Source organism: Petromyzon marinus, chromosome 57 (genome assembly GCF_048934315.1).
Source record: "Petromyzon marinus isolate PM22_M1 ecotype Great Lakes invasive population chromosome 57, UKy_Petmar_22M1.pri1.0, whole genome shotgun sequence".
Lineage (NCBI taxonomy): Eukaryota > Metazoa > Chordata > Hyperoartia > Petromyzontiformes > Petromyzontidae > Petromyzon > Petromyzon marinus.
Window position 1 is genome coordinate 6,975,015 of NC_133723.1, and position 26,295 is coordinate 7,001,309.

General features: G+C 53.1%; 1 protein-coding gene across 10 annotated transcripts in view; it reads right to left on the bottom strand.

Moving 5' to 3' along the window:
• The window catches only part of LOC116954936 (double-stranded RNA-specific adenosine deaminase-like), a 66,223-nt gene that overhangs the window by 17,389 nt on the left and 22,539 nt on the right, over positions 1 to 26,295 (bottom strand). For all 10 annotated transcript variants that reach the window (XM_032975785.2, XM_032975781.2, XM_032975782.2 and 7 more), the window contains 2 exons: positions 9,996 to 10,206; positions 8,983 to 9,076 (listed from right to left, as the gene is read on the bottom strand). In XM_032975785.2, coding sequence (XP_032831676.1) covers positions 8,983 to 9,076; positions 9,996 to 10,206 — 305 coding nt within the window. The remainder of the gene's footprint in view (positions 1 to 8,982; positions 9,077 to 9,995; positions 10,207 to 26,295) is intronic.

The following is a 26,295-nucleotide window of genomic DNA, read 5'->3' on the forward strand; positions in this document are numbered from 1 at the left end:
TTTTATATATATTTTGTTATTTTGTTGTTTCTCTTCAACGTGACTTTACCGAAAAAACTAAGAATATAATGTCAAAGATCCCCATATAGCGTTAACAGACTGTTAGGGCAAGTGCTGTTAGCGAGCACCTGACACATCACATGAGGAGGTGGGTGGCTAGCACGACGCCCGGCCGCCTTTGTCCCCTTAGTGCCGATGTTCACACACTGCACCATGTACTCATTTGAGGCCGAGTCGACCTAGGGGAGGCCCAGGACCTGTTTAGATTATCGTCACTGGTGTTGGCCATGATTACCGCTCCGCTAAAAAAAAACAATAACGTACATGCGCACGCTCGCACGCATACAAGTACGTGCGCACGCGCGCTTGCAAATTAACAAAAATCACACTGCGCAACGCGTCTTCAAATTTTCCCTTGCGGTGAAATGTCAAGAGCGCTGGGACTCGCACCCGAGTGGATGCTCGGTGATTAACACGATCATCGTTGTGCCGGAGTGATGGCAGGGTGACTCAGAGGTGAGGGCTCTGTGAGCTATCACCACCGAGCTTGGCCTGGGTATAAAACTGCACAGCAGCCCCTGATTTTGACACCCTGCAGTGAGTCGCTGTTCTCAGCCCGGTCACCAATCACCGCACAAGAAATGAAAATAAAACTCATCACATAAAACTTTGATTAGTAATTGATTTTTGCGTTAGGCCAAGTAATGATCTGTATATGAATGTATGTATGTTCAGCTTCTTTCGCATCATACGTAGCCAACCGTGCTGATTTCGTTGGTGCGGGAGACATTTATGTTATGAGACCTCCTTTGCCAGTAACAAGATATAGGAATGGGTTTTAACCCTTTTAGCTGGCACAAAAACTGACACCTTTATACAAGGGATCATGTTTGCAATAACCACAACACAAGCAGTCAAAAATGCAAACAAAAAGAGACAACTCTGATAATGATATGCACCGTCCTTGAAATTGATTGGTCCACACCCGAGACGGCTTTTCTTAGAGCCTAGTCTCCACTGGTGTTGGACCAGAAGACGCCAAAAGGCGTACAACTCAAAAACAAAGCAACCATCAGAGTATTGAGAGCTCGGGGTAAGCCTTTACATTATGAGACCTCCTTTGCCAGTAACAAGATATAGTAATAGGTTTTTACCCTTTTAGCTGGCACAAAAGCTGACACCTTTATACAAGGGATCATGTTTGCAATAACCACAACACAAGCAGTCAAAAATGCAAAAAAAAGAAACAACTCTGATAATTATATGCACTGTCCTAGAATTTGATTGGTCCACACCCGAGACGGCTTTGTATCCCTTGTATAAAGGTGTCAGTTTTTGTGCCAGCTAAAAGGGTAAAAACCTATTGCTATATCTTGTTACTGGCAAAGGAGGTCTCATAATGTAAATGCTCACCCCGAGCTCTCAATACTCTGATAGTGCGCTGTTTTTGAGTTGTACGCCTTATGGTGTCATCTGGTCCAACACCAATGAAGACTAGGCTCTAAGAAAAGCCGTCTCGGGTGTGGACCAATCAAATTCAAGGACAGTGCATATCATTATCAGAGTTGTTTATTTTTGTTTGCATTTTTGACTGCTTGTGTTGTGGTGATTGCAAACATGAGCCCTAGTATAAAGGTGTCAGTTTTTGTGCCAGCTAAAAGGGTAAAAACCTATTACTACGACATTTATGTCGTTAAGACCCCCTCCACCGCCTAACAGAGCTGAACAACTTAATTTGTCGCGCGCGCGCCGGCGTTTCAAGAGACAATTATTATTGCCGCCGCCGTCATCGTCGTCGTTTCAGCTCTCGCATCGGTAAAACGGAAAGCACGGTTCGCGCAAACCAGACGGAGCACGGATCGTACGTAACACTGGCTGCCGGAAAAAAACCCACGCGCAACGTGACATTTTCTTTGTCTGGCTAATTTAAAACATTGGTACGACTGTCGCGCGACGAACACGGGAGCGAGAGAAAGTTGAAGACGCCGCCTCGAGTGCCGTGCGGCTCAGTAGCAGAGCGGGCGGGACAGCGCTGCCGCCCCCCCCCCCACCCCTTCAGCGGTGGCTCTGCGATATCCGCTTCCGCGGGATGGCGTTCTTTAGCTCGAAAGGCTGCGCGGGCTCTGCGAGACTTCCGAATGGAATCTTTCCCCTCGTGACGACGCGACGGTAGCAGCGCGGTCGGGGGGGCGGGACATCGGAGGAGCCGAAAAACAAACTAACAATTTTTTTTTTAAAAAAGCAATCACGCCAGCCTGACAGGGAGAGGCGGTGGCTGCAACGCCAGCAAAGCACAAGACGACCACAAAGGCAGGGGGGCCAGCAGTGGGCGCTGTTGCAGAGGCTATCGCGATCTGCGAGGGGGAAGCACTTGGCGTCGTGCGTGCCCTGGGGCAAGCGGGGTAAGTAGCAGGTGGGCGAGTGATTCCTATATCGGTGGGTAGGACGACTGTGTGTCAGGTGGCGTGAAGCGGGCAGGTACGTGGAAAGTAGATTGGTAGGCAGGTTGGTGTTTTGGTGGCGGGAGTGGGACGGCAATTTAACACGTAGGCTTTCGCGACCAATATTATGCATATTGGAGGTGTTTTGGGTTAGATCGTGTAAATATAATTGTGTCGTTAAATCCCCCACCACGCGACACAGCCAATTAGTAAGGTTTGTCACGTGAAGAAAACATGCCATGGCTGTCGCCCGATGAGGTTGGTTGTAATTACCGGCGAAATGTCGTACTCAAATTGTAAATGTTATGGGTTTACTTTCCAACACACCAGTGTGCTGTACTGGTAACGAATTGCCATTTTTTTTAACGTGACAAACTTTACTAATTGGCTGTGTCGGGTGGCTGCGGGTTTAACGACACATTTATATTCACGGGATGTCACCCAAAAACTCTATTATGAGTAGGGAAGTGAAAGAGAAGATGGATTGGTGTGCTGATGTGCGAGTGGGTGGATGAGTTGGGTTGGTGGGGGAAAATATAAGTGAACAGGTATATTGTTGGTAGGAGTAACTCGGTGAGTGGACTCGCCCATTCAACCCCTCACCCATTCCTCACTCACTCGCTCACCTTCCTGTATTTACCACTCGTCGACTTAACCAATAAATGAGTGGCATGAGTGAGCGATTAAGTTGGTGACTGACGTATTGGTGTGTGGATGAGTGAGCGAGTGCGTTGTGTGACTGACGGACGAGCGGCTGACTTGGGCAACCGCGCCGAAAATCAAAACCACCGCCACCACCGCCGCCACCACCACCACCACCACGAAAACTGACATCAATGGAGACCGCCACCGCCCACCACACTCATCCAACCACCGGTTCAAACGGCGTTTCATCCGATGCCGTTACGATTCCCATTCGCGATGCGGCAGCACTCCGGGGTGGTGCAGGGGGCATTCCTTCTCACGCACACCACACACCCTGCAGAGTCACGACTGTACAACGCATCGCCCCGTTGCGTTCGCGGGTACGGAGATTGGCGACAATGCCGTACGCCGATCCGCCACGACGACGGCCCGGTGGGGGCTTGTTCCGGTGCCGCTAAAACGGTAAAGGTGCATCCCTGCTGGCGGAACGCCCCTCTGGCTAAAAAGTGAAGCTCTAGAGCCCCCCCCCCCATCACCTCCAAAATGAGAGCGTTTTGGCCTACTCTTCCACACCGGCCGAACGTCGTGGAATGGGGAGGGGGGGGTTACACACACTTCACCCAATCACATCTGTGCCCGTGCCGAGGGACGGAATCGAACCGGGGGGCCGACCTCCGGATCGCGGGTCTGATGCCGGTGTCCCGACTGGTGCGCCCAGGGTGTTCTGCGCCAAACGAGCCCCCGCACACCGAACCGCCGGTGCTCGCGTCCTTACCAACACTCGCAATCGATGGCGCCCATTGAAGTCTGGCGCTAAATATTGATAAATATTGACCACAGCAGTCCCTTTAGAACTCCTGTAAAATCTATTTACTTCTCACAAAGCAATGAACCTGCGTTACGTTGGTGGGGGTGCGAGAGTCCACGTGCGCAACCCTCTGGTCGGGGGGGAACACTGCGACACGGAGGTCGCCGGCTCAATCTCCCGGCGCGGTGGTCGAAGCAACGGTGGCGAGCTTCTCGAATCCTCCCCAAGCTTCTTCCGTCCACCCAGCGGCATAAAAATGGCTTCATTGATTGGCAGGCCGCGCGCGGTGAGGTCAAGCGTGGCTACTTCCAAGACGTTTTGGCCAGCGTGGAAGAGTAGGCTAAATACCCTCTCTACGGTGCCCTGTTGAGTAGGGGCAGGGGGGGGGGGGGGGGTCCTTCCACCGGCAGTGACGTGAGCACGCGATTGCAGATGGCCGCATCTCTGCCCTGGCCACCGCCGATATTAGTACGGGCGTGACGATAGACGCACGTGCGTCTATATCTCGCGTCGCATCGTGCGATGCATTTTCCCTCCTCTCCACCACCCCGGTCGCTGCTTTGTGTGACCACGAGACTGAGGTGAGCACGGTTGGCTACACACGGACGTACGGACCAGGTGGGCAGGAAGCCGTGATAGCACTACCCCAAATCCACCCGCGCTGGATATGAAAGGCCTGGGTCCGACGCTCCTTTCTCGCGCGCGCTCGCGCTCGCTCGTCCCCCCGTCCTACCCCCCCCCCGCCCCGCGTCGACCCGGGGATCTCCGTCGCCATGGTGACACGGTTGTCCCAGCGCCTACCACCGTAATCACCCGGAATGCATCCGGTTCTAGTCAAGTCTTCGAAGCCCGGCAGGGGTTTGAGACTGGACTAGCACCACCACCACCACGCGTAACAGTTGTTACAGGTTGCAGGGCCACGCACGGCAGTGCAGCAAACTCCACTGTTGTACCGGACTCGTACGCCCAAACGTCTGCACTCCGGGCCTTCACCAAGCCGCCTAGACCAGTGCGGTGATGCATGACTAAAGCAATAACGCCCACCCCCCAGTCGACGGCTACCGAAGCCAATTGGCGATCTTCGCGCTCAAAAAGTAACGTCGGTGGCGATGATTGCCGGTGACACATTGAGATCCAGGGTTCCTTGCGGTCGATTGTAATCCCCCCCCCCCCACCCTCGTCCCAACCCCCGCGGATCAATTATGCATCGCTTGCAATCAATTACAATCACTTACAATGCGGTCTAGAGAGCACAGCTCCGTTAAAGGGTCGCTCTTCAATTATTTATGAGCGGTGGCGATTGATGGACGGACCGACGGACGCACGAACGGGCATACGGACGGGCGGATAGAGTGACGGCAGTGACAAGAGGAACAGATGGGCGCGGAGAGGGATAGACGAATGGGCAGACGGACGGACGGATAGATAGGCAGACGGATGGACAGGCAGAATGAGAGACAGACGGAGAAGCATGCGGGCGGATGAATGGACGGACGAAGAGACTGACAGGTTGGGTGGACAGACAGTGAGACGCGGAAACAGGCAGGCAGATAGAAAGAGAGACAGAGCGACAGGCAGACGAACGGGCAAAAATATATATTTATGTACAGAGTGGCAGCAAACGAGACAATTGGACAAAAAATATTCGGACAAACGAACAGACAGAGAGACCAGCAGACGGGCATGCATGCAGGCAGACAGACAGATGAAAAATAGACAGGTTGGCAGACAGACTAACAAATGGATAAATGGACAAACCAGGCAGCCCAGCATGCAGACACAGACACATGGATAGACAGAAAGACAAAGAGACAAAGAGACACGCAGACAGACAGACAGCAAGAGATGGATGGTGAGTGTAAGGGTGGATGGGCCAGTGGAAGGCGGAGGGGAAATTGAAAGCTGGAAACTGGGTCAAGAGGAGGCAGGTGCAAGGGGGTGCATGGGGGGGTGGAGGCAGTCTGTGGGGTGGGGGGCATGCCAGGGGGATCCCACACGGAAAAGCGAGCATGGTGAATTCACTCGCCAGGGTCAATCACGTCTCTCCGTGTGCACGCAACAAAGACAAAGATCCCCCGTGTAGCCTTAACAGACTGTTGCGGAAAGTGCTGTTAGCGGGCACCTATGAAGGCCGGCACGGCACACGAGGGGGTGGGTGGTCAGCACCACGCCCGACCGCCTTTGTCTCCCTAGTGGCGATGTTTACACACCGCACCAGGTACTCATTTGAGGCTGAGTCGACCTAGGGGAGGCCCGGGACCGGTTCAGATAATCGTCACCGGTGTTGGCCGTGAGCGGGAATCGAACCCGTGTCGCCGGGTTCATAGCGCAGCGTAGCGCTAACCGCTGCACTACCGCTACCCACGACACAACACACACAACAGACAAAGATCCCCCGTGTAGCTTGCACAAGCTGCTGGGGCAAGTGTTCTTAGTGGGCACATGTTAAGGCCGACGAGGCACACGAGGGGATGGGTGGCGCCAGCACCACCATGCCTAGCCACCCTTGTGGGGGTTTGTGGGGAGCTGGGGGGGGGGGGCTGTGCGCATTTCCCCTTCGCGTCCCGATTATTTCCGCGGCGCTCGGGCAAATATCGTTGGCGGGCAAGAGTCTGGGGATGGCGCGGCGGACAAACAAAGGTGGGCGGTCTCCTTAATTCAATCCAAAGGGCAGCCGGACAATACGAGCCGCATCGAGGGGGTGCAGGATTAGGGAAATAAAACGCGTGTTGTGGCATTCCAGAAGGCATAAAGAAACCAATAAATAATTAAGGATAGAAATACAAAATTAAATAAACTCGTCCCATCGAGTTGTCGCGCACCAGTGAATAACTTTTCTCATTCAAAGATTTTCTTTTCCTCCGGGGGGAAAATGGCTTTTTAAATTTTTAATAAACATTTTTTTTTTGCTCTTCCTAATGCACTCGGAGCTGTGGTGCGTATGTTTGTGGGGCGTGCGTCTGTGTGCGATCGGGTGGGGAGCGGTGGTGGGTGTGCCGTGTGCGTGATGTGTGTGTGTGTGTGGGCGATCGGGTGGGGAGCGGTGGGACAGCGGTTAGTGCGCCGCGCTACGAACCCCGGTGACCCGGGTTCGATTCAAGCTCGCGGCCACCAACACCCAGTGACTATTATCTGAACCGGTTCTGGGCCTCCCCTAGGTCGACTCAGCCTCAAATGAGTACCTGGTGCGCTGTGTAAAAACATCGCCACTGGGGATACAAAGGCGGCCGGGCGTGGTGCTGGCCACCCACCCCCTCGTGTGCCGTGCCGGCCTTCATGAGTGCTCATCAACAGCACTTGCCCCAACAGTCTGTTAAAGCTACACGGGGGGATCACTGTCTTTGTGCGGATCGGGTGAGTGGATGTGTGTGCGAGTGACTGTCTTCGTGCGTGTGGAGTGGCAGCATAGCGGTACAAATCCAGCGACCCGAGTTCGATTCACGCTCACAACCAATAGCCGTGGCGAATATTTGCACTGGTTCTGGGCCTCCTCTAGGGCGACTCAGTCTCAAATTAGTACCTGGGTGCAGGTGTGTATAGATCAGCACTGGGGGGACGAAGGCTGGTGAACCATGATGTCTGCCTCCAACAAGGCCACAGGAGGGATCTCTGTCTCTGTGTATCTACGTGTCTGCGCCCGTGTCTCCGAGCGAATCTGAGTTATGTTCTTTGAGTCTTTTCGGTAAAGTCATTTAGATATGTTCAAAGAAAATAACAAAAAACACCGACGTTTCAATCGCAACACAAGCGGTCATCATGAAAAGGGGGCTAGCTTCTAAAGGCAAACTGTTTATAAAGGGTTGAAATGGGCGTAGCCCAAATGTCAGCAGCCAATGAGAAAGTAAGTGGTTGGGAAGCAACCACGACGGTGGTGGGCTTTCCACCAATCAAAGGGCTGCCAGGTGAAAATTAGCATGTTGATGTAAGATCGGTGAGCAGCCTCACATTAACATAGGTGGCTATGTTAATGTGAGAGATTAGCATGTTAATGTAAGATCGGTGAGCAGCCTCACATTAACATGTGGGAGATTAGCATGTCAATGCGAGAGATTAGCGTGTTAATGTGAGAGAGTAGCATGTTAATGTGAGAGAGTAGCGTGTTAATGTGAGAGATTAGCATGTTAATGTGAGAGATTAGCATGTTAATGGAAGTTCGGTGAGCAGCCTCACATAAACATGTGAGATATTAGCATGTTAATGTGGGAGATTAGCATGTTCATGTGAGAGATTAGCATGTTAATGTGAGAGATTAGCATGTTAATGGGAGATCGCAGAGCAGCAACCTCTAGGTCGGCGCGCGAAGTGGCTGTGGTAGTGTCAACCTGTTAATGAACAACTAACATCGGAAGGTGGTAGGATGGCAACATCACAGCCAGTTACGACTCAAACTGGTTGATAACGTCCTTCAAATGATTGCTCAGTTTGCACCCATCTTCTCAATTGAAATTGTGTCTCTGTCTTAATATATGGATGGCTTCATGAACGAATTTTTGTTGATAGCCAGTGGGCTTGCAAAGAACCTTCGTCTTCGAGAAATCAATTTCGTGTGAGCCCACCGCATTAAAACAACGATCAGCCACGGCCGAGGTATTGGTCCTACCGTGTTTCAGATCTGCCTCGTGTTCACGAACACGGTCCGAGACGTGTCGCTTAGTTTCCCCAACATCAGTGCCCTGTTTTACCCGAGCCGTTTCTGGTCGCGAGGTCGACGCGGCCATTAAATGAGCGCTGGGACGCGGTGTGCGGATGCTGGCGCTGGTGAGACCAAGGCGGGCGGGCTTGGGGGTGTGGATGCATGGGTGGGTACGTGCGTGGGTGGGTACGTGCGTGGGTGCGTGGGTAGGTGCGTGCGTAGGTGGGTGCATGCGTGGGTGCGTGAGTGCGTGGGTGGGTGCATGGGTGGGCAGGTGCGTGGGTGGATGTGTGGGTGGGCGCGTGCGTGCGTGGTTGGACGCGTGGGTGGGCGTGTGTGTGGGTGGGTACGTGGGTCGGTGGGTTGTTTGCGTGCGTGGGTGCGTGCGTGGGTGGGCGTGTGTGTGGGTACGTGGGTAGGCGGGTGGTTGCGTGCGTGCGTGCGTGCATGGTTACCGTATGAATCCGCGCCGCGCGATGATCTCGGCGTGGGAATCGTTCACGGTCTCGCCCTTCAGGCTCAGCTCCTCTCCCTTCACACAGCGGTTTCCTGCTCGCACAAAGACAAAGAGCCCCCGTAGAGGTTTAAGAGACCGTTTGTGGGAAGTGCTGGTAGCGAGTAGCACCTGTGAAGGCCGGCACGGCACACGAGGGGGTGGGTGGCCAGCATCACGCGCGGGCCCCCTTTGTCTCCCCCAGTGGCGACGTTTACTATACACCGCACCGGGCACTCATTTGAGGCTGAGTCGACCTAGGGGAGGCCCAAGACCGGTTTAGATAATCGCCACTGGTCTTGGCCGTAAGCGGGAATCGAACTCGGATCGCCAGGTTCGGAATGCAGCTCGCTAACCACTCTTGTATAAAAACACAAATCCCCCGTATAGCCTTAATAGACTCTTGGGGCAAGTGCTGCTAGCGAGCGCCTATGAAGGCCGGCAAGGCACACGAGGAGGTGGGTGGCCAGCACCATGCCCGTTCGCCTTTGTCTCCCCAGTGGGAGATGTTTACACACTGCACCAGGTACTCATTTGAGGCTGACTCGGCCTAGGGGAGGGCCCAGGACCGGTTTAGTGGGAATCGAATCCGGGTCGCCGGGTTTGTAGCACAGTGCGCTAACTGCTACACTACCATTCCCCACTACTCTTGTAGTCCTGTACACACAAACACACGCACATAGACAATTAGCACGTCGGGCCTCCCTCAGTGCACCGCAGCCTCCGCTGTTGCCACTCGTTTTGTCCCGGCCCGCGTCTTCCTCCAGATTCGTCAATTCCGTCACGACGCAGTCGGCGGTCGCGCTTAAGTTCGGCCGCCGTAGCCATCGGGGCACTCTCGACGGAGGTGCTACCGCGTCGCGGTCATCGTCGCCCACAATGCAACGGCAACACTTCGCGGGCCCGCATCTTCCGTCGCCAGTCTCGTCGACGGCATTTGCACCGCGTGCCCGTGCGATCGAGCGGTTGACCTACCGACCCCGAGGCTGACCACCAGGGCGCTGTCCATGCTGCCCGGGGCGGGCCCGTCGCCCTCCACCTCGGCCGGCCCCCTCGTCATGACGATGGCCGCCATCACCTTGCGCCCGACGAGCTGCGAGCGGCTCTCCTCGGCGATGGCGTCCAGCGTGGCGGTGCTCATCTCGGCCACCTCGTCATGGAAGGTTCGGTCCGGCACCGAGAAAGCCTGCCGGGGCACATGGGCAAAGCGAGAGGGGGGGGGGGGGGTCAAGGTGATAGCCGCTGACGGTTGCCATATGGAGGGCGGCCGCTACCGCATCTCACCCAACCGCCACCTCTGTCGACCCGGCGGCACGAATGGGTGCAGCCGCGGTCAGCCGATCGGTGGGTGACGTGCGGTGGGGGGTAAACTATGGGTCAGCAATATCTTTCATGACGTGCATGTGTCTTACATACGTTGAACTTATTTCGCATCGTACGCAGCCAACCGTCTAAATCGGAGGTACGGAGGGAGGACAACAAACTAAACGCAAAGAGCAGTTCTAAAGAAATCCCTACTATCATCACCCAGGAATGTCTGTCCTGAACGCTCGCGACGTCACTCCACATCGATCAGCCCCCCTCATTAATATTCATGAGCAGGTGACGTCCTCCAAATGGACACCCCCCCCCCCCCCCATTCATAATAATTTGCGGCTGACCTCACTCCACGTGGGGGGCCGAGGCGCCTCCTCCCCCCTCCTCTGCGTCAACTTACAACCCTCACTACAAAGGCAGAACCCTCACGTCACGCGATCTCCGTAACGTTGTTGAGACATTAAAGTAAAAAGGACGTCATTATGAGCAAATTGCACACGCATTGATGCAATGAATATCACGTCGCGGTCTGCTTTTCGTTTTCAAGTTTCATATTTACTGCAATACACACGTTCTTGGATGGGCAAAAGGCTAGTTAGTTTTTAATTCAGATGATTCAAAAATGCACAGCTCCAGTAGCTTCCTAATATCGGAAGAGCGTTCCAGACGGCCGCAGAACCGGATTTGAAAGCGCGCGATGCGGTGACCACTGTCTTTGTTCAATGGTCAACCAAAAACAGCTGCTGCTAGGAAGACCGGAGTTTGCATGATGGATGATGCTCCTTGACGAAGTGGAGGCTGTTCTGCTACAAGTCCCTGCGCTAGCTTCTGGGTCGCAGCGCTATCTGCCGGGTACCTGCGCCATCACGGTACCGGTAACTGCGCACACAAATAGAACTCTCCCACCACTCTGAGTCTCCACGTGGCACATAGCCTGCGTGGCACGGAGACTGGATGGCACATAGAATGGGTGGTACGTAGATTGGGTGGCACACAGCCTGGATGGCACGTAGACTGGATGGCACGAAGACTGGATGGCACGAAGAATGGGTGGCACGTAGACTGGATGGCACGAAGACTGGGTGGCACGTAGATTGGGTGGCACGTAGATTGGGTGGCACGTAGATTGGGTGGCACGTAGAATGGGTGGCACGTAGATTGGGTGGCACGTAGATTGGGTGGCACGTAGATTGGGTGGCACGTAGATTGGGTGGCACGTAGATTGGGTGGCACGTAGATTGGATGGCACGAAGACTGGATGGCACGAAGACTGGGTGGCACGTAGATTGGGTGGCACATAGATTGGGTGGCACGTAGATTGGGTGGCATGTAGAATGGGTGGCATGTAGATTGGGTGGCACGTAGATTGGGTGGCACGTAGAATGGGTGGCACGGAGACTGGATGGCACATAGATTGGGTGGAACATAGATTGGGTGGCACGGAGACTGGGTGGCACGTAGATTGGGTGGCATGTAGAATGGGTGGTACGTAGATTGGGTGGCATGTAGAATGGGTGGCATGTAGATTGGGTGGCACGTAGATTGGGTGGCACGTAGATTGGGTGGTACGTAGATTGGGTGGCAGGTATATTGGATGGCACGTAGATTGGGTGGCATGAAGACTGGGTGGCACGTAGATTGGGTGGCACGTAGATTGGGTGGCACGTAGAATAGGTGGCACTAAGACTAGGTGGCACGTAGAATGGGTGGCATGGAGACTGGGTGGCACGCAGAATGGGTGGCATGTAGAATGGGTGGCATGGAGACTGGGTGGCACTAAGACTGGGTGGCACGTAGATTGGGTGGCACAGAGATTGGGTGGCACGTAGATTGGGTGGCACTAAGACTGGGCGGCACGTAGATTGGGTGGCACGTAGATTGGGTGGCACGTAGAATGGGTGGCACGCAGACCAAGTGACACGTAGATCGATTGGCATGACGACCGTGATGACAGTGACATTAATGACGATGATGGTATTTGAGAGGATGACGCCATGAAGAATTAGTTCAATCACGCAGAGATAACAAACAGGAACTTTAATGCCACTGTTGATGGTGACGTCGGTGGTGATGACAATAATAAATTATGAAATAAGAACACATTCCTGCGGAGGGAGCTGGTAGGAACGTTGGGTTGCTCGGTCAGTGGCCAGGGTCAACGGCGGCACCACGTGGTGTATTCCGCAAATATGCCCGACTGTGAGGGCGGGCACAAGCCGGCGTGAGTAGGTTAAACGTTGAGTTTTATAAGGGCACCACGGGGTGACCAGCCCCTCCCCACCCAGCCCCACCCCTCCCACCCCCCACCCAGCCCCACCCTCCCCACCCAGCCCCTCCCCACCCTCCCCTCCCCACCCAGCCCTCCCCTCCCCACCCAGCCCCTCCCCACCCTCCCCTCTCCACCCAGCCCCACCCCTCCCATTTTTTTTTATATCCGAGTGTCCGAATACACGTGGACAGACATCAACAGACATACACAATTAATCCCCTGTCTCGTGTGAGAATTAATCCCGGTTGGGCTTCCAGTCCACTACGTTTCCTACCAGTACCAGTATAAATGGGCGCTAGGTGGCGATGTTTTTATATATCCGGGTGTCCGGATACACGTGGACAGACATCCACAGACATCCACAATTAATCCCCTGCCTCCTGTGAGAATCCCGGTTGGGCTTCCAGTCCATATAAAGGCACCACGGGGTGACCAGCCCCTCCCCACCCAGCCCCACACCACCGCTCCCACCCCCCACCCAGCCCCACCCTCCCCACCCTCCCCACCCAGCCCCTCCCCACCCTCCCCTCCCCACCCAGCGCCTCCCCACCCAGCCCCTCCCTACCCTCCCCTCTCCACCCAGCCCTACCCCTCCCACGTGGACAGACATCCACAGACATACACAATTAATCCCCTGCCTCCTGTGAATTAATCCCGGTTGGGCTTCCAGTCCACTACGTTTCCTGCCAGTAATAGGCTTTACCCTTCTCCGGCAATAAGACGGTGTTTAAACACCAAATAGATACCTATTGGGGAGGCATAAAGTCGGCATTAACCACACATGCTTGTGGTAAAACACGCAAACAAACACGCTTTGATAATGTGTGTTTTATATTTTTATTATTTTGTTGTTTCCCTTCTACAGAACTTTTCAGAAAGAACCAAGAATGAAATGTATGCACTGTCATTGAAACTTGATTGGCCGACACCAGAGACTCCTTCTATGGCCTTGTCTTACCACTGGTGGTGGACCAGAGAACAACGCCAAAAGGGGAACAGCACAACGCACAAATATCAAAGCATTAATTAAAATGGTCCCACAGAGACAATAATACAAGTAACAGCGATGGCGATGATTTGAGCAGCATCGACAACAATACCCCAAATTACACCGAAGTCGAGGACGAAGAGAGCGGTGAAAATCACGGCGATGATGAGAGCACCGACGAGGGCGACTGCAACGTCGCTTGAGGACGGGCAAAGTGGCACTGCCCTTCTTCTCGACAGACACACGAGGGCGGTGGGGAGGAGCGACCAAGCGGATGGAGCGAGCAAGCGTTGATCTTGGGCCAATCGGGAGCACGTGGGAGAGTGGACAACAGAGAAAAGGGGAGGGAGAGCGAGCGAGGGCAAGGGAGGGAGGGACCGGGACAGCGAGCGAGAAGAGAGAGCGGGAGGGAGAGCGGGAGAGCTGTAAAAAGCCAGGGACTGCTCAGGCACAGCAGTAGCATCGTAAGCGTCGCCACGGCAACTGTTGCCTGGCGCACCGGCACTTGGTACTCTTGAAGAGGGGGTAAAGCCTCCATTGAACGGCCGGGTTTAGAATTGACCAAATCATGTTTTTTTGTATTGCTTTTCAAATGGATCTGTTATTTTCATGTGTGTTTGTGTGTGTGCACGTTCTGTTTACGTGACAAACCTTATTAATTGGCTGTGTCGGGTAGTGACGGGTTTAACGACCATTTATATTGACACGATCTAACCCAAAAAAACCTGTATTGTGTTCTGTTTACGTGACAAACCCTAATTGGCTGTATTGGGTGGTGGCGGGTTTAACGACACATTTATATTTACACAATCTAACCTAAAACAAAACCTGCGTTATGGACCTTTAAAACAGCGACCCCACGTTCTGTGTGCCGTCGCACAGCCATTGGCGGTCCGTCGTCTCGATGGCGCATAAACGCCTTGGTGAGAGGCCACAACATCCCGGGGTAGGGGCGTCGGCGGCAAGGAGGTTTGGGGGGGGGGGAGGGTACGAGGGAGGACAGGATAACCGCAGAGAAGATTTGTCGGCAACGAGCACACGACAAAATAACGGCGAGCGAGTGCGGGTGACGGGAGGGGGCGGCGGAGGTACCACCTCCGTTGGTGCTCCCGGGTTCAAGTTTTCACGGGAATTCCACATTGCCACGACGGGAGACGAATACGATGAGGCCCGTTCATATACAGTGGTACCTCGGTATACGTCGTTAATTCGTTCCAGAAGGGGGAGGACTTATACCGAAAATGACGAATAAACCAAACGAATTTTTCCAACAAGAAATAAAGGGAAAGGAAATAATCCGTTCCAGAGTATAAGAAATTATATTTTATATGGCATATTATACATTAATGTGGTTGTAGAATATAATGTAGACACTACTAATTACTAAAAGGCATACATTAAAATGACAAAAAAACACGCGTGAAAATTCACGGAGAGTTATAGCAAGGGTCGCACACTGAACGAGATCTACAGGCAGACCGAGGAGCGGCGCTTTGTTTCAGTTGTGAACGGGGTACACGCGGGCACGCGGTGACTCGACCCAACCCATACAAGTTCTAGCAAGACGTCGTACCCCAAGCAAGACGTCGTACCCCAAGCAAGACGTCGTACCCCAAGACATTTTTTTCTCGTCAAAACACGACGTATACCAAATTCGACGTATTCCAAAGCGGTCGTATACCGAGGTATGACTGTATATTTACTTTTTTTTTGCGGCAAACATACGGGACGAGCGTATGGGATAGCCAACACACAAAAATAAACTTCAAATACCACGACCGCGCAGCTGATATATTTATCGCGTTAATTAACTAAACACACCGGACAGCGACAAGGGTCCAACGCGCATAAAACATTCCCGAAATAACAATATCACATGACAACACAACACATCACACAAACAATTACGTACGGTAACATAATGACGTACCGATACACAGTCAATAGCGAGAGTGAGATAATATCACTTAGAGACAGGAAAACGCTCGATTTATCTTCACCACAACTGTCCACGGCTTCAATGCATTCTTTGGGTGACGTGCAATTATAGGCCATAGGCCACTGTGCGGTTATTAAATATTAACGGGATAATTTAATTGAGGTATTACTATTTAAAGAGGTGGCAGTACAACAGCAACAGGGCCGTGTGCAAACGTATCGTGCCCCCCCCCTCCTCCTTCCCCCGGCAGCCCCTCCCCCCCACCCCCACTCGGGGCCATCACGAAAAAATTCCAAGCAATTTTTAAACAGAGTTCCAGACGAAATGGAAAGACTCCGCGTAGCTTGCGGGGAAGAAGGAGTTGAGGGGGTTGAGGGGGATGAGGGGGCGGGGGGAGGTTCATAATTGGGATTTCTTGCAGAACGGCCCGTGGAAGTAGACATTGTAGAGCTGCAGCAGTCCCTTGGTTAACGTTTTTAATCCATTGCACGAAAACTGCTGTCTCGTGGATATTACTTCAATCGAATTCACGTGTGAAAAATACGTTCAAAAAAATGTCACCGAGTCTGCAAGAAAGCTGTTTCCACTGCCAAAACAGACACGGTAGTAATGCAAACAAAGCCAGCGGAGATCGAAAGTCTCGTGAATCGGCATCGCTGATTGGTCGTAGGGCATGGCTCAGCCCCACTAACGAGTGCTCGGGTTGGCCGAAATTGGCGCCCCGCGTACATGACGTAAACACGGCGTTACCGCCAATCAGAATGTGAACGTTAAGTCGAAACCACAGGGCGTCGTTCCCACGAGAGGTGAAACGTTGACCGCAAAAATCGTGCGACGATGATGGTCAACACTGCCAACCCGAGGGACTGCCGAGCCTCTGCGACCTCCGACACACACACGCAGCAGAGGGCAGCACTTCGCCGCACGCTCCGCCACCGCAGGAGAGAGACATCGGGTCGCACGCACGACCACCGTCAAAATTCAACGTCTTTCGTTCTCAGCGCTGAAATGCATCCTGTCTTCTTATCTCGTCTCATTCTAATTTATGCAGCGCCTTTGACCAAGGCGCTGAACAAGGAATTAGTCGCTCGCGCGGCGGAATAGGAGTGCGACGGGCTGAGATTCATGAGACGGATGGGTGGTACGTGACGGATGGGTGGTACGTGACGGATACGACGACAATGGGTGAAGTAAAAGCTGATGAAAGTGAAGTGGTTAATGACGAGCGAGTGTGATGAATAGGAAGGGGAATTTGGGAAAGTGGAACGGTGGTGTTAATGATGGGGAAGGGAGGACGGGGGGGGGGGGGGGGGGGAGTTTGGTTAAGCGAGGGGAAATCAGTGAGCGTGTGTCAGAGGGGAAGAGCGGTGAATAAATGGTGAGGCTGATTGGTTAACACGTAGGGGCAGTTTGTTCCGGTATAAGGGGGCCAGATGCGACAAAGGACGGAATGGTGATTGGGGAACACGGAGGAGGAGAGGGGGGAACAGAGGCAGAGAAACAGCAGCTGGGATTGAGAACGCACAGGGCAAGATGGGGGAAGCGAGCAAATTTAGCCAAATGACGTGCAGAACCAAATTTTATGCGATATTTCTTTGTGTCTTTGCAGGCACCGGTTATCACCTCACACTACACTTTCGAACCTGGATTTAAATCACGTACGGCGGCTGTGATCTGCATTCAAACTCAAAATCTCAGTGGTGCCGGCTCGGAGTCTCCGGCCTCTGAGTCTCCGGCCTCTGAGTCTCCGGCCTCGGAGTCTCCGGCCTCTAAGTCTCCGACCTCGGAGTCTCCGACCTCGGAGTCTCCGACCTCGGAGTCTCCGACCTCGGAGTCTCCGACCTCGGAGTCTCTGACCTCTGAGTCTCCGGCCTCTGAGTCTCCGGCCTCGGAGTCTCCGGCCTCTGAGTCTCCGACCTCGGAGTCTCCGACCTCGGAGTCTCCGACCTCGGAGTCTCCGACCTCTGAGTCTCCGGCCTCTGAGTCTCCGGCCTCTGAGTCTCCGGCCTCTGAGTCTCCGACCTCGGAGTCTCCGACCTCGGAGTCTCCGACCTCTGAGTCTCCGACCTCTGAGTCTCCGACCTCGGAGTCTCCGACCTCGGAGTCTCCGACCTCTGAGTCTCCAGCCTCTGAGTCTCCGGCCTCTGAGTCTCCGGCCTCTGAGTCTCCGACCTCGGAGTCTCCGACCTCGGAGTCTCCGACCTCGGAGTCTCCGACCTCGGAGTCTCCGACCTCTGAGTCTCCGACCTCTGAGTCTCCGACCTCGGAGTCTCCGACCTCTGAGTCTCCGACCTCGGAGTCTCCGACCTCAGACGTCAGTCTTCTACCTCAGACCTCTGAGTCACCGACCTCGGAGTCTCCGACCTCGGAGTCTCCGACCTCTGAGTCTCCGACCTCTGAGTCTCCGACCTCTGAGTCTCCGACCTTGGAGTCTCCGACCTTGGAGTCTCCGACCTCTGAGTCTCCGACCTCTGAGTCTCCGACCTCTGAGTCTCCGACCTCTGAGTCTCCGACCTCGGAGTCTCCGACCTCGGAGTCTCCGACCTCAGAGTCTCAGACCTCTGAGTCTCAGACCTCAGACGTCAGTCTTCTACCTCAGACCTCTGAGTCTCCGACCTCTGAGTCTCCGACCTCTGAGTCTCCGACCTCGGAGTCTCCGACCTCTGAGTCTCCGAGCTCGGAGTCTCCGACCTCAGAGTCTCCGAGCTCGGAGTCTCTGACCTCTGAGTCTTCGACCTCAGAGTCTCAGACCCCTGAGTCTTCGACCTCAAGAGTCTCCGACCTCAGAGTCTCCGACCTCAGACGTCAGTCTTCTACCTCAGACCTCTGAGTCACACACCTCTGTGCCACCCAGTGGCCCCCTCCCACGCTGCGACAACGCAGCTTGCGACTCGGGGTTGATTTCCACGCCGGATTCTGTAGAACGTCTCTTATTTTATCGTTGGGAGGGCTCCGTTTTGCTCTGTTTGCGCACTGTACGCCTCTGCGCACATCACTACACTGTAATTTGTTGTCATTCAATAACGCGCTCGGAAATTTGTCTCAAACGCGGAGCGCAATTACGCACAGATTATCCTCACCATTCTTCTTCTTCTCGCCTCTTACAAGCGTGTGTGGGTTGTCTCTCCAGGCAATCCCTCCGGCTTCCTCCCACGCAGTATGACAACAACAAAAAAACCCCCCCATTAACAAGGGACGAGGAAGAAGAGTCTTGTGCACAAGCATATTCCGTAACGCGTTGCCAAACGTGCACTCATTTCACGGAAGCCTCTCGATTGCAGTAGGGCGAGATCATCGATTTCGGTGGCTGTCAGGGAAAAAAAAACACGGTTTGAGTGTTTGCTAATTGTCCTCTTCGCGCTGGTTTGTGTTGTGAAGGTGTGTGAAGTCCTTTGTGTGTTGGACTTCTTTCACACCGTACGTAGCCAACCGTGCTAATCGGACAAGTAATCACAAATTTGATTTAAAAGTGCATAGCTCCAGTGGCTTCTGCATAACACTGGTCTACAATTTTTTAGACGTCGTCAGCTTCAGAGATGAAATGTGCTGTTTATTATGGATTTCGATGTGCTGAATTCAAATATGACAATTAAAACAACCGATTGGCTACTGGTCCCAAGATATTAAAGTTTTTACATTGTGCGTCTATGTATATTGTGTAGATAGTAGAGTTGTACTCAAATTGTAAACCTAGGTCTTTTCATGTGACCTGTCCTGTTCATAACAGCAAAAATGGTCATATTAATAAAAGGTATTATGAAACAAAATGAAAAAACTATTATGCATATATAAGTACACAGTTTATTCCTTATTCAGTGTCTACTTGGCGCTTCTTGGCTTGTCTCTTGTATTCATTAAATGGAACATCTCTTGTCACTGTCCAGCCATAGTCTGCAAGCACTGATGGGGCTCCATTAGCCCTGAGAGCGTTTCCCCATTGTCGCAATGTCCTGGTGACATCGCTCGCCATGCTCGTCGCTCACTGCTCCGCAGTTCGGTGACAAACAAAAAAAATCTAGATTGAGAGTGCAAAAATGTTTTTATCTTTAGCGACATGTTGCAACCAAGGCTTTTGTTATGCCTTGAGGAGGTTTTCCACCAACTCCCTGCTAGTTGTTTCCGAGATAATTTATCGCTTACTAACTTGGAAGGCTTTCCGCGCCGTCTTTTCCTTGCCAGCAATATCGGAAGGAAGAGCGTTTTTTACAGACGACGGCAGAAACGCGTCTGAAAACGCCGCGCGATGCAGCCACCGCCCTTTGTTCAATGGCTCGACAAAAAGCCGCCGCCGCTGCTGCGAGGATGACCGGAGTTCGTGTGATGGTTTATGCTCCTTGACGAGACCAATCAGCAAGGCGTTCATCAATTCGGCGTCTCGTTTTCCGCTCGGGTATATCCCTTAGAGCAACGCAACTTCATACACAAGTTTCCATCGAATTGGACCAACTTTACGAGAGTTATTGTGGCGCTGTTATCTCCCCTCGCCTGCTGTGCATGAGGTCGGGCGTTCGTTCCCACACCTGGCAATGCCCGTTTCATATTTGGAATTCGTGTGTTCAATCTCTCTCTCTCTCTCTCCCCATGGTGGTCGCGTGGATTGTTCTCCTAAGGGATGATTATGGTGACGATGGGCACGGGTCAACCCCGGAGGACCCGGGATTCCGTTGCCGCCGGTCCAACCGTTGAGCCACGTGTTAGATTTTGAATGAAATGGTTCAATCACGGGAATGATGCCTCAGTTCAGGGTTCTGTTCATAAGAGGAGCGGGCGACCGCGGTGGGTAATCCGAGCCCCTCCTTGACACTTGTCTCACACGTGGAACTCTCTGGCGAAGGCTGTCTGGGAAGTCCAATTGGGGTTTTGATCTTCAAGTCCCTTCGGCCTCAAGAACATTTCTGCGTGCGTGTCACGACAAAAGCATCGACGCTTTGAGTGCCTGTAACGACGCCTTGTGTGTGTGTGTAACGACGCTTTGAGTGGCTGTAACGACGAGTTGCGTGTGTATAACGACGCGATGCGTGCCTGTAACGACGCCTTGTGTGCCTGTAACGACGCCTTCAGTGCCTGTAACGACGCGTTGTGTGTGTGTAACGACGCCTTCAGTGTGTGTAACGACGCCTTCAGTGTGTGTAACGATGCCTTGCGTGCCTGTAACTACGCCTTGCGTGCCTGTAACTACGCGTTGCGTGTGTGTAACGACGCCTTGCGTGCCTGTAACGACGCGTTGTGTGTGTGTAACGACGCGTTGAGTGTGTGTAACTACGCGTTGAGTGTGTGTAACTACGCGTTGCGTGTGTATAACGACGCCTTGCGTGCCTGTAACTACGCGTTACGTGCGTGTAACTACGCGTTACGTGCGTGTAACGACGCCTTCAGTGTGTGTAACGACGCGTTGAGTGCCTGTAACTACGCCTTGCGTGCGTGTAACGACGCCTTGAGTGCCTGTAACGACGCGTTGCGTGCATGCCACGACGCGTTGCGTGCGTTGCGTCCGTGGGCTCCCGTGCAAAAGACGCCGAGTGCGAGTTTCAGTTCCTCTTTCAAAACGTAAAGCGTTTTTTATTTCCCCTTTTTATTTACATGACGCGTTGCGAGCGTGTCACGCAACGCGTTGCGAGCGTGTCACGACGACCGGCTCGCTCCGTGGGCTCCCGTGCAAAAGACTTTCAACTTTCAGTTCCTCTTTCAAAATATAAAGTAATTTTTTTTTCTCCACTTTTATTTACATTTCTCTCAATTGTCTTTGTACTGTTCGCCTTTCAGCCATTCTCTGGTCTCACACCGGCGGTGATAAAAGAAGGCCATCTCTGGTGTAGGAAAGTCAGTTTCGAAGACAATACACATATTATCGGAGCGTGTCTGTTTGCATGTACGTGTGGTTTCATTGCCAGAAAGGGTAAAACGTATTCTCATTTTTCATACAGTTCCCGTAAATATTTATCGCACTAATTTCTCGCGAGCGTGCCTACCTACGGGCGTCACGTCGTGAGACGAAGACATCTCACTTCGGAGAATCTTACAGCAAGCGGTGCACCACCCTGAGCTACGAAACAGTCCCTTGAAGAAAACTATGACGACACTGAACCTTCGACTGACCTTAAATCCGCACTTTGAACATCATTCACACGATTACCCTTCATGTATCTGTATCTCCCGCGTAAAAACACACTCCCTATCGACCACACGGCCGTCTGGGAGTGCATAACTTCAGCAGCACTGCTTCAACGCAAGCAATACACTGGACCGTTTCAAATGCTCAGTGTCTCATCAGCAAAGCCAGGCTTATAGTAATAGGTTTTACCCTTTTAACTGGCACAAAAACTGACACCTTTATTCAAGGCGTACACCTTTTGGCGTCTTCTGGTCCAACACCAGTGGAGACTAGGCTCTAAGAAAAGCTGTCTCGGGTGTGGACCAATCAAATTCAAGGACAGTGCATATTATTATCAGAGTTGTCTCTTTTGTTTGCATTTTGACTGCTTGTGTTGTGGTTATTGCAAACATGATGCCTTGAATAAAGGTGTCAGTTTTTGTGCCAGTTAAAAGGGTAAAACCTATTACTATATCTTGTTACTGGCAAAGGAGGTCTCATAATGTAAAAGCCAGGCTTGCTTGATAAACGCTATTAGTGACTCATCCCCATTATACTCCTGGAAAATAGTAATCGTCGCGTAGTCTTGTGTTCGAGAATGGCCAGTGGAAGCAATGCCACAGGACCACTTCTGAAAAACCGTCACGCGACATTTACCATAATTCTAGATTTGAAGTTTTCGTGACTGCAATGATTCATACTCTTTGGTTCTTTCGGTAAAGTCACGTGGGTAAAATAAATAAAATAAAGCTAATCAAATCACGACGTTTCGGAAGCAACACAAGCGTCTGTGATCAGGTGGGATAGTCACAGCAAATTACTTCTTGCTGTGACTATCCCACCTGATGACGGAAGCTTGTGTTGCTTCCGAAACGTCGTGATTTGATTAACTTCATTTAATTTTTTATTACCTACGTGACTTTACCGAAAGAACCAAAGAGTATTTACCATAATCTTCAATCCGGTGGGTATATTGTCGTGGAATTTTTACAGTTAGCACACCGTCGCAGTGTCAACTAGGGTGGCTGCTGGATTCGATTCGTGAGCGTCGACAGCAAGCGGACAACTCGCCACCGCCGGGCACACGTTCATATCCCACTTTGGAAGCTAAGCATGTTTGATCCTGTGTTGTGCTTTAACGAGCAACCGCCATGCTTACGAGGTGTTAAAGGCTGCGTCGGGGCTGTAGTGTCGCGGTTACCAGGCTGCACTTCGAAGCCGGCGACCCGAGATTAATTCCCACTCATGGCCATCACCAGTGATGTTGGTCTGAACTGGTCCTGGGCCTCCCTGGGCCTCAAATGGGCGGAACACTTCGCTAGAAAGGGACGATGGTGGCCGAGGTTAACGGCGGAGGGGCAGCCAAGGGAACCAACGCGTTCGAGAGCGATGCCAGCCCTCCCCCAAACCCCAGCGGAGTTAGAGCGATGAAATCGGCTGTTGGTGCAGGCCGCGAGCTGGATTGGTTGCATCGTGAGACCGTGGTAGATGGGCGACGGCTCGAGATGACATTCATCCAGCGGTGGCTAGACCGTGACTGATGCCGATAATGAATGCCGATGCTGATGGTGACGATAATGACGCGTAGATGCATATATTATTAGAGCACGTTTGTTTGCAAGTTCACCACTTGTACCGTGGGTGGTTAATGCAGACTTGTTTCCTTGCAAAAGGTTTCTATTTGGTGTTTGAACATCTGAACACCTCCTGTTTCATTAGCCAGACAGGGGAAAAACCTATTCCTATTTTTCATGCTTTGAGTACTGGCAAAAAAATAATTTCCCCACGATAACGACGTTTTGCTGCCGCGTTGCGAACGAACTAACGACCGCGACAGCAGTTCAGGGTTTGCTGGTTCAGCTCCATACGGCCGGCGCGGGCCACGAGGGCATTATCATCAAAGAGAGCGATAAAACCGGACCCGGGAGTTTGATTTTACAAGGACGCGGGACGAGAGAGGGGGGTGGGTGGGGGGGGGGGGTGAAAAAACCAACATTAAACGAGCGACCGGGTGACGCTGTTTACCGGCGTGGGTCACAGCGCACCGTTGGCACGGCCACCGAGATTTCTGAGAGCACTGGGCAAGATAACTCGATCATCGATCGCCCCCACCGCCCCACACCACCGCCCCCGCATCGTTCTCCAGAACAAACTATGACTCTGGAAAAAAAATAATCCACCTCCTTTCGCCTCTCCCTTCTAGGGAGAACATCTCCCCGTCCTCGCTGTCGGAATCACGCGGCTAAGCAGTGCGCCGTCGCCACCGCCATCCCGCCTCAAAACTTCTCACTCAGGAGCTCTTTAAGCACAGGTGGCACCCGTCTGTTCGCACACGCATACACGCACACGTGCACTGGCACACGCACACAGACGCACGCACAACACACTGACAGACAGCACACACACGCACTTGCACACATGCACACATGCACACAGACGCACATACTGACACACACGCACTGACGCATGCACGCAAACGCACTGACACACACACGCACAAGCGCACACACGCACTGACAAATGCACACACACGCACCTACGCACACACGCACTGACAAATGCACACACACGCACTGACACATGCACGCAAACGCACTGACACACACACACACAAGCGCACGCACACAAAGACAAATATCCCCCGTATAGCCTTAACAGACTGTTGGGGCAAGTGCTGTTAGTGAGCACCTATTAAGGCCGGCACGGCACACGAGGGGGTGGGTGGCCGGCACCACACCCTACCGTCTTTGTCTACCCAGTGGCGATGTTTACAAACCGCACCAGGTACTCATTTAAGGCTGAGTCGGCCTAGGGGAGGCACGGGACCAGTTCAGATTATTCGTCACTGGTGTTGGGCATGAGCAGGAAACAAACTTGGGGGGCCGAGTTCATAGCGCAGTGCGAGAAACTGCTACACTACCGCTCCCCACTGTTCACACACAAACACGCACACGCTTTTGTCATGCCTAGAGAGATACAATCTGGGCCAGTGGACCAACGGCAATGATCAGCAAAATGGGTGAAGTCATGTCCATTGTGTGCTCGCATTTCTATTGTCGCTCTTGGAATCCCCGCAATAAAGTGGAGGCTCCTTTAAGCGATTGGCTTGGCAGCTCGCTGTATAATTTAAAGGGCCTCGGGGTGGCCTGTTGTGTGAAAGGCTGCTGGATTGTATTACTGTTCAGAACTACACACCGGGGTGGAGCGGTGGCACGGTGGTTAGCATGCTGCAGACACCCAAAGGGGAGAGTGACTCTACTGAGACACCCAGAGGGGAGAGTGTCTCTACTGAGACATCCAGAGGGGAGAGTGTCTCTACTGAGACACCCAGAGGGGAGAGTGTCTCTACTGAGACACCCAGAGGGGAGAGTGTCTCACTAAGACACACAGAGGGGAGAGTGTCTCTACTGAGACACCCAGAGGGGAGAGTGTCTCTACTGAGACACCCAGAGGGGAGAGTGTCTCTACTGAGACACCCAGAGGGGAGAGTGTCTCTACTGAGACACCCAGATGGGAGAGTGACACTACTGAGACACGCAGAGGGGAGAGTGTCTCTACTGAGACACCCAGAGGAGAGAGTGTCTCTACTGAGACACCCAGAGGGGAGAGTGTCTCTACTGAGACACCCAGAGGAGAGAGTGTCTCTACTGAGACACCCAGATGGGAGAGTGACACTACTGAGACACGCAGAGGGGAGAGTGTCTCTACTGAGACACCCAGAGGGGAGAGTGTCTCTACTGAGACACCCAGAGGAGAGAGTGTCTCTACTGAGACACCCAGAGTGGAGAGTGTCTCTACTGAGACACACAGAGGGGAGAGTGTCTCTACTGAGACACCCAGAGGGGAGAGTGTCTCTACTGAGACACACAGATGGGAGAGTGTCTCTACTGAGACACACAGAGGGGAGAGTGACTCTACTAAGACACACAGAGGGGAGAGTGTCTCTAGTGAGACACCCAGAGGGGAGAGTGTCTCTACTGAGACACCCAGATGAGAGTGACTCCACTGCAGAGCCGTAAACCCACACGGGATTCCCCCCACTTCCCGTCGTCGTGCGGAGCCTCCGCCTCATCCTCCTCCTCCTCCCCCCCTCTCCATCCCTGAGCCTCCACACCCGACGGTGAGGGGAAGAGGTGAGGAACAGGTGAGGTGGGGGGGGGGCGAAGAGGGCGGAGGAAGTGAGGGGAGGTGGGGGGAAAGAGGGCGGAGGTGAGGAGGTGGGAGGGAAGAGGAGGTGAGGAGAAGTGCACGGAGGTTTGGGAAGGGGAGATGGGAGGAGAGGGGGGGAAAGAATGGCAGAGGTAATGGGAGCAGCTGCGAGCGAACAAGGGGAGGGGCCGAGAATGGGAAAGAGGTGGGGCACAGAGAGGTAATGAGGTGGAGGGAAGCGAAGTAATGAGGTGAGGGAGGAGAGGGGAATCGCCTGACTGCAAAAAAAAGCATTATTTGCCCAAATGAAATAATTATTAAGTGCCCATCGTCCGTCTGCCTCTCGTGAGGACAACGGGACGGCCGTGACGAGTGGCGGGCGAAGCCGATGAATGAGGACACGGGCGTACGCAGGGGCGCATGCACGCGCGGTCGCACGCACGGTCGCATGCACGCACGGTCGCAGGCACGGGCGCACGCACGGGTGCACACATGTCCCGGACCCTCGCCAGAACCCTCATC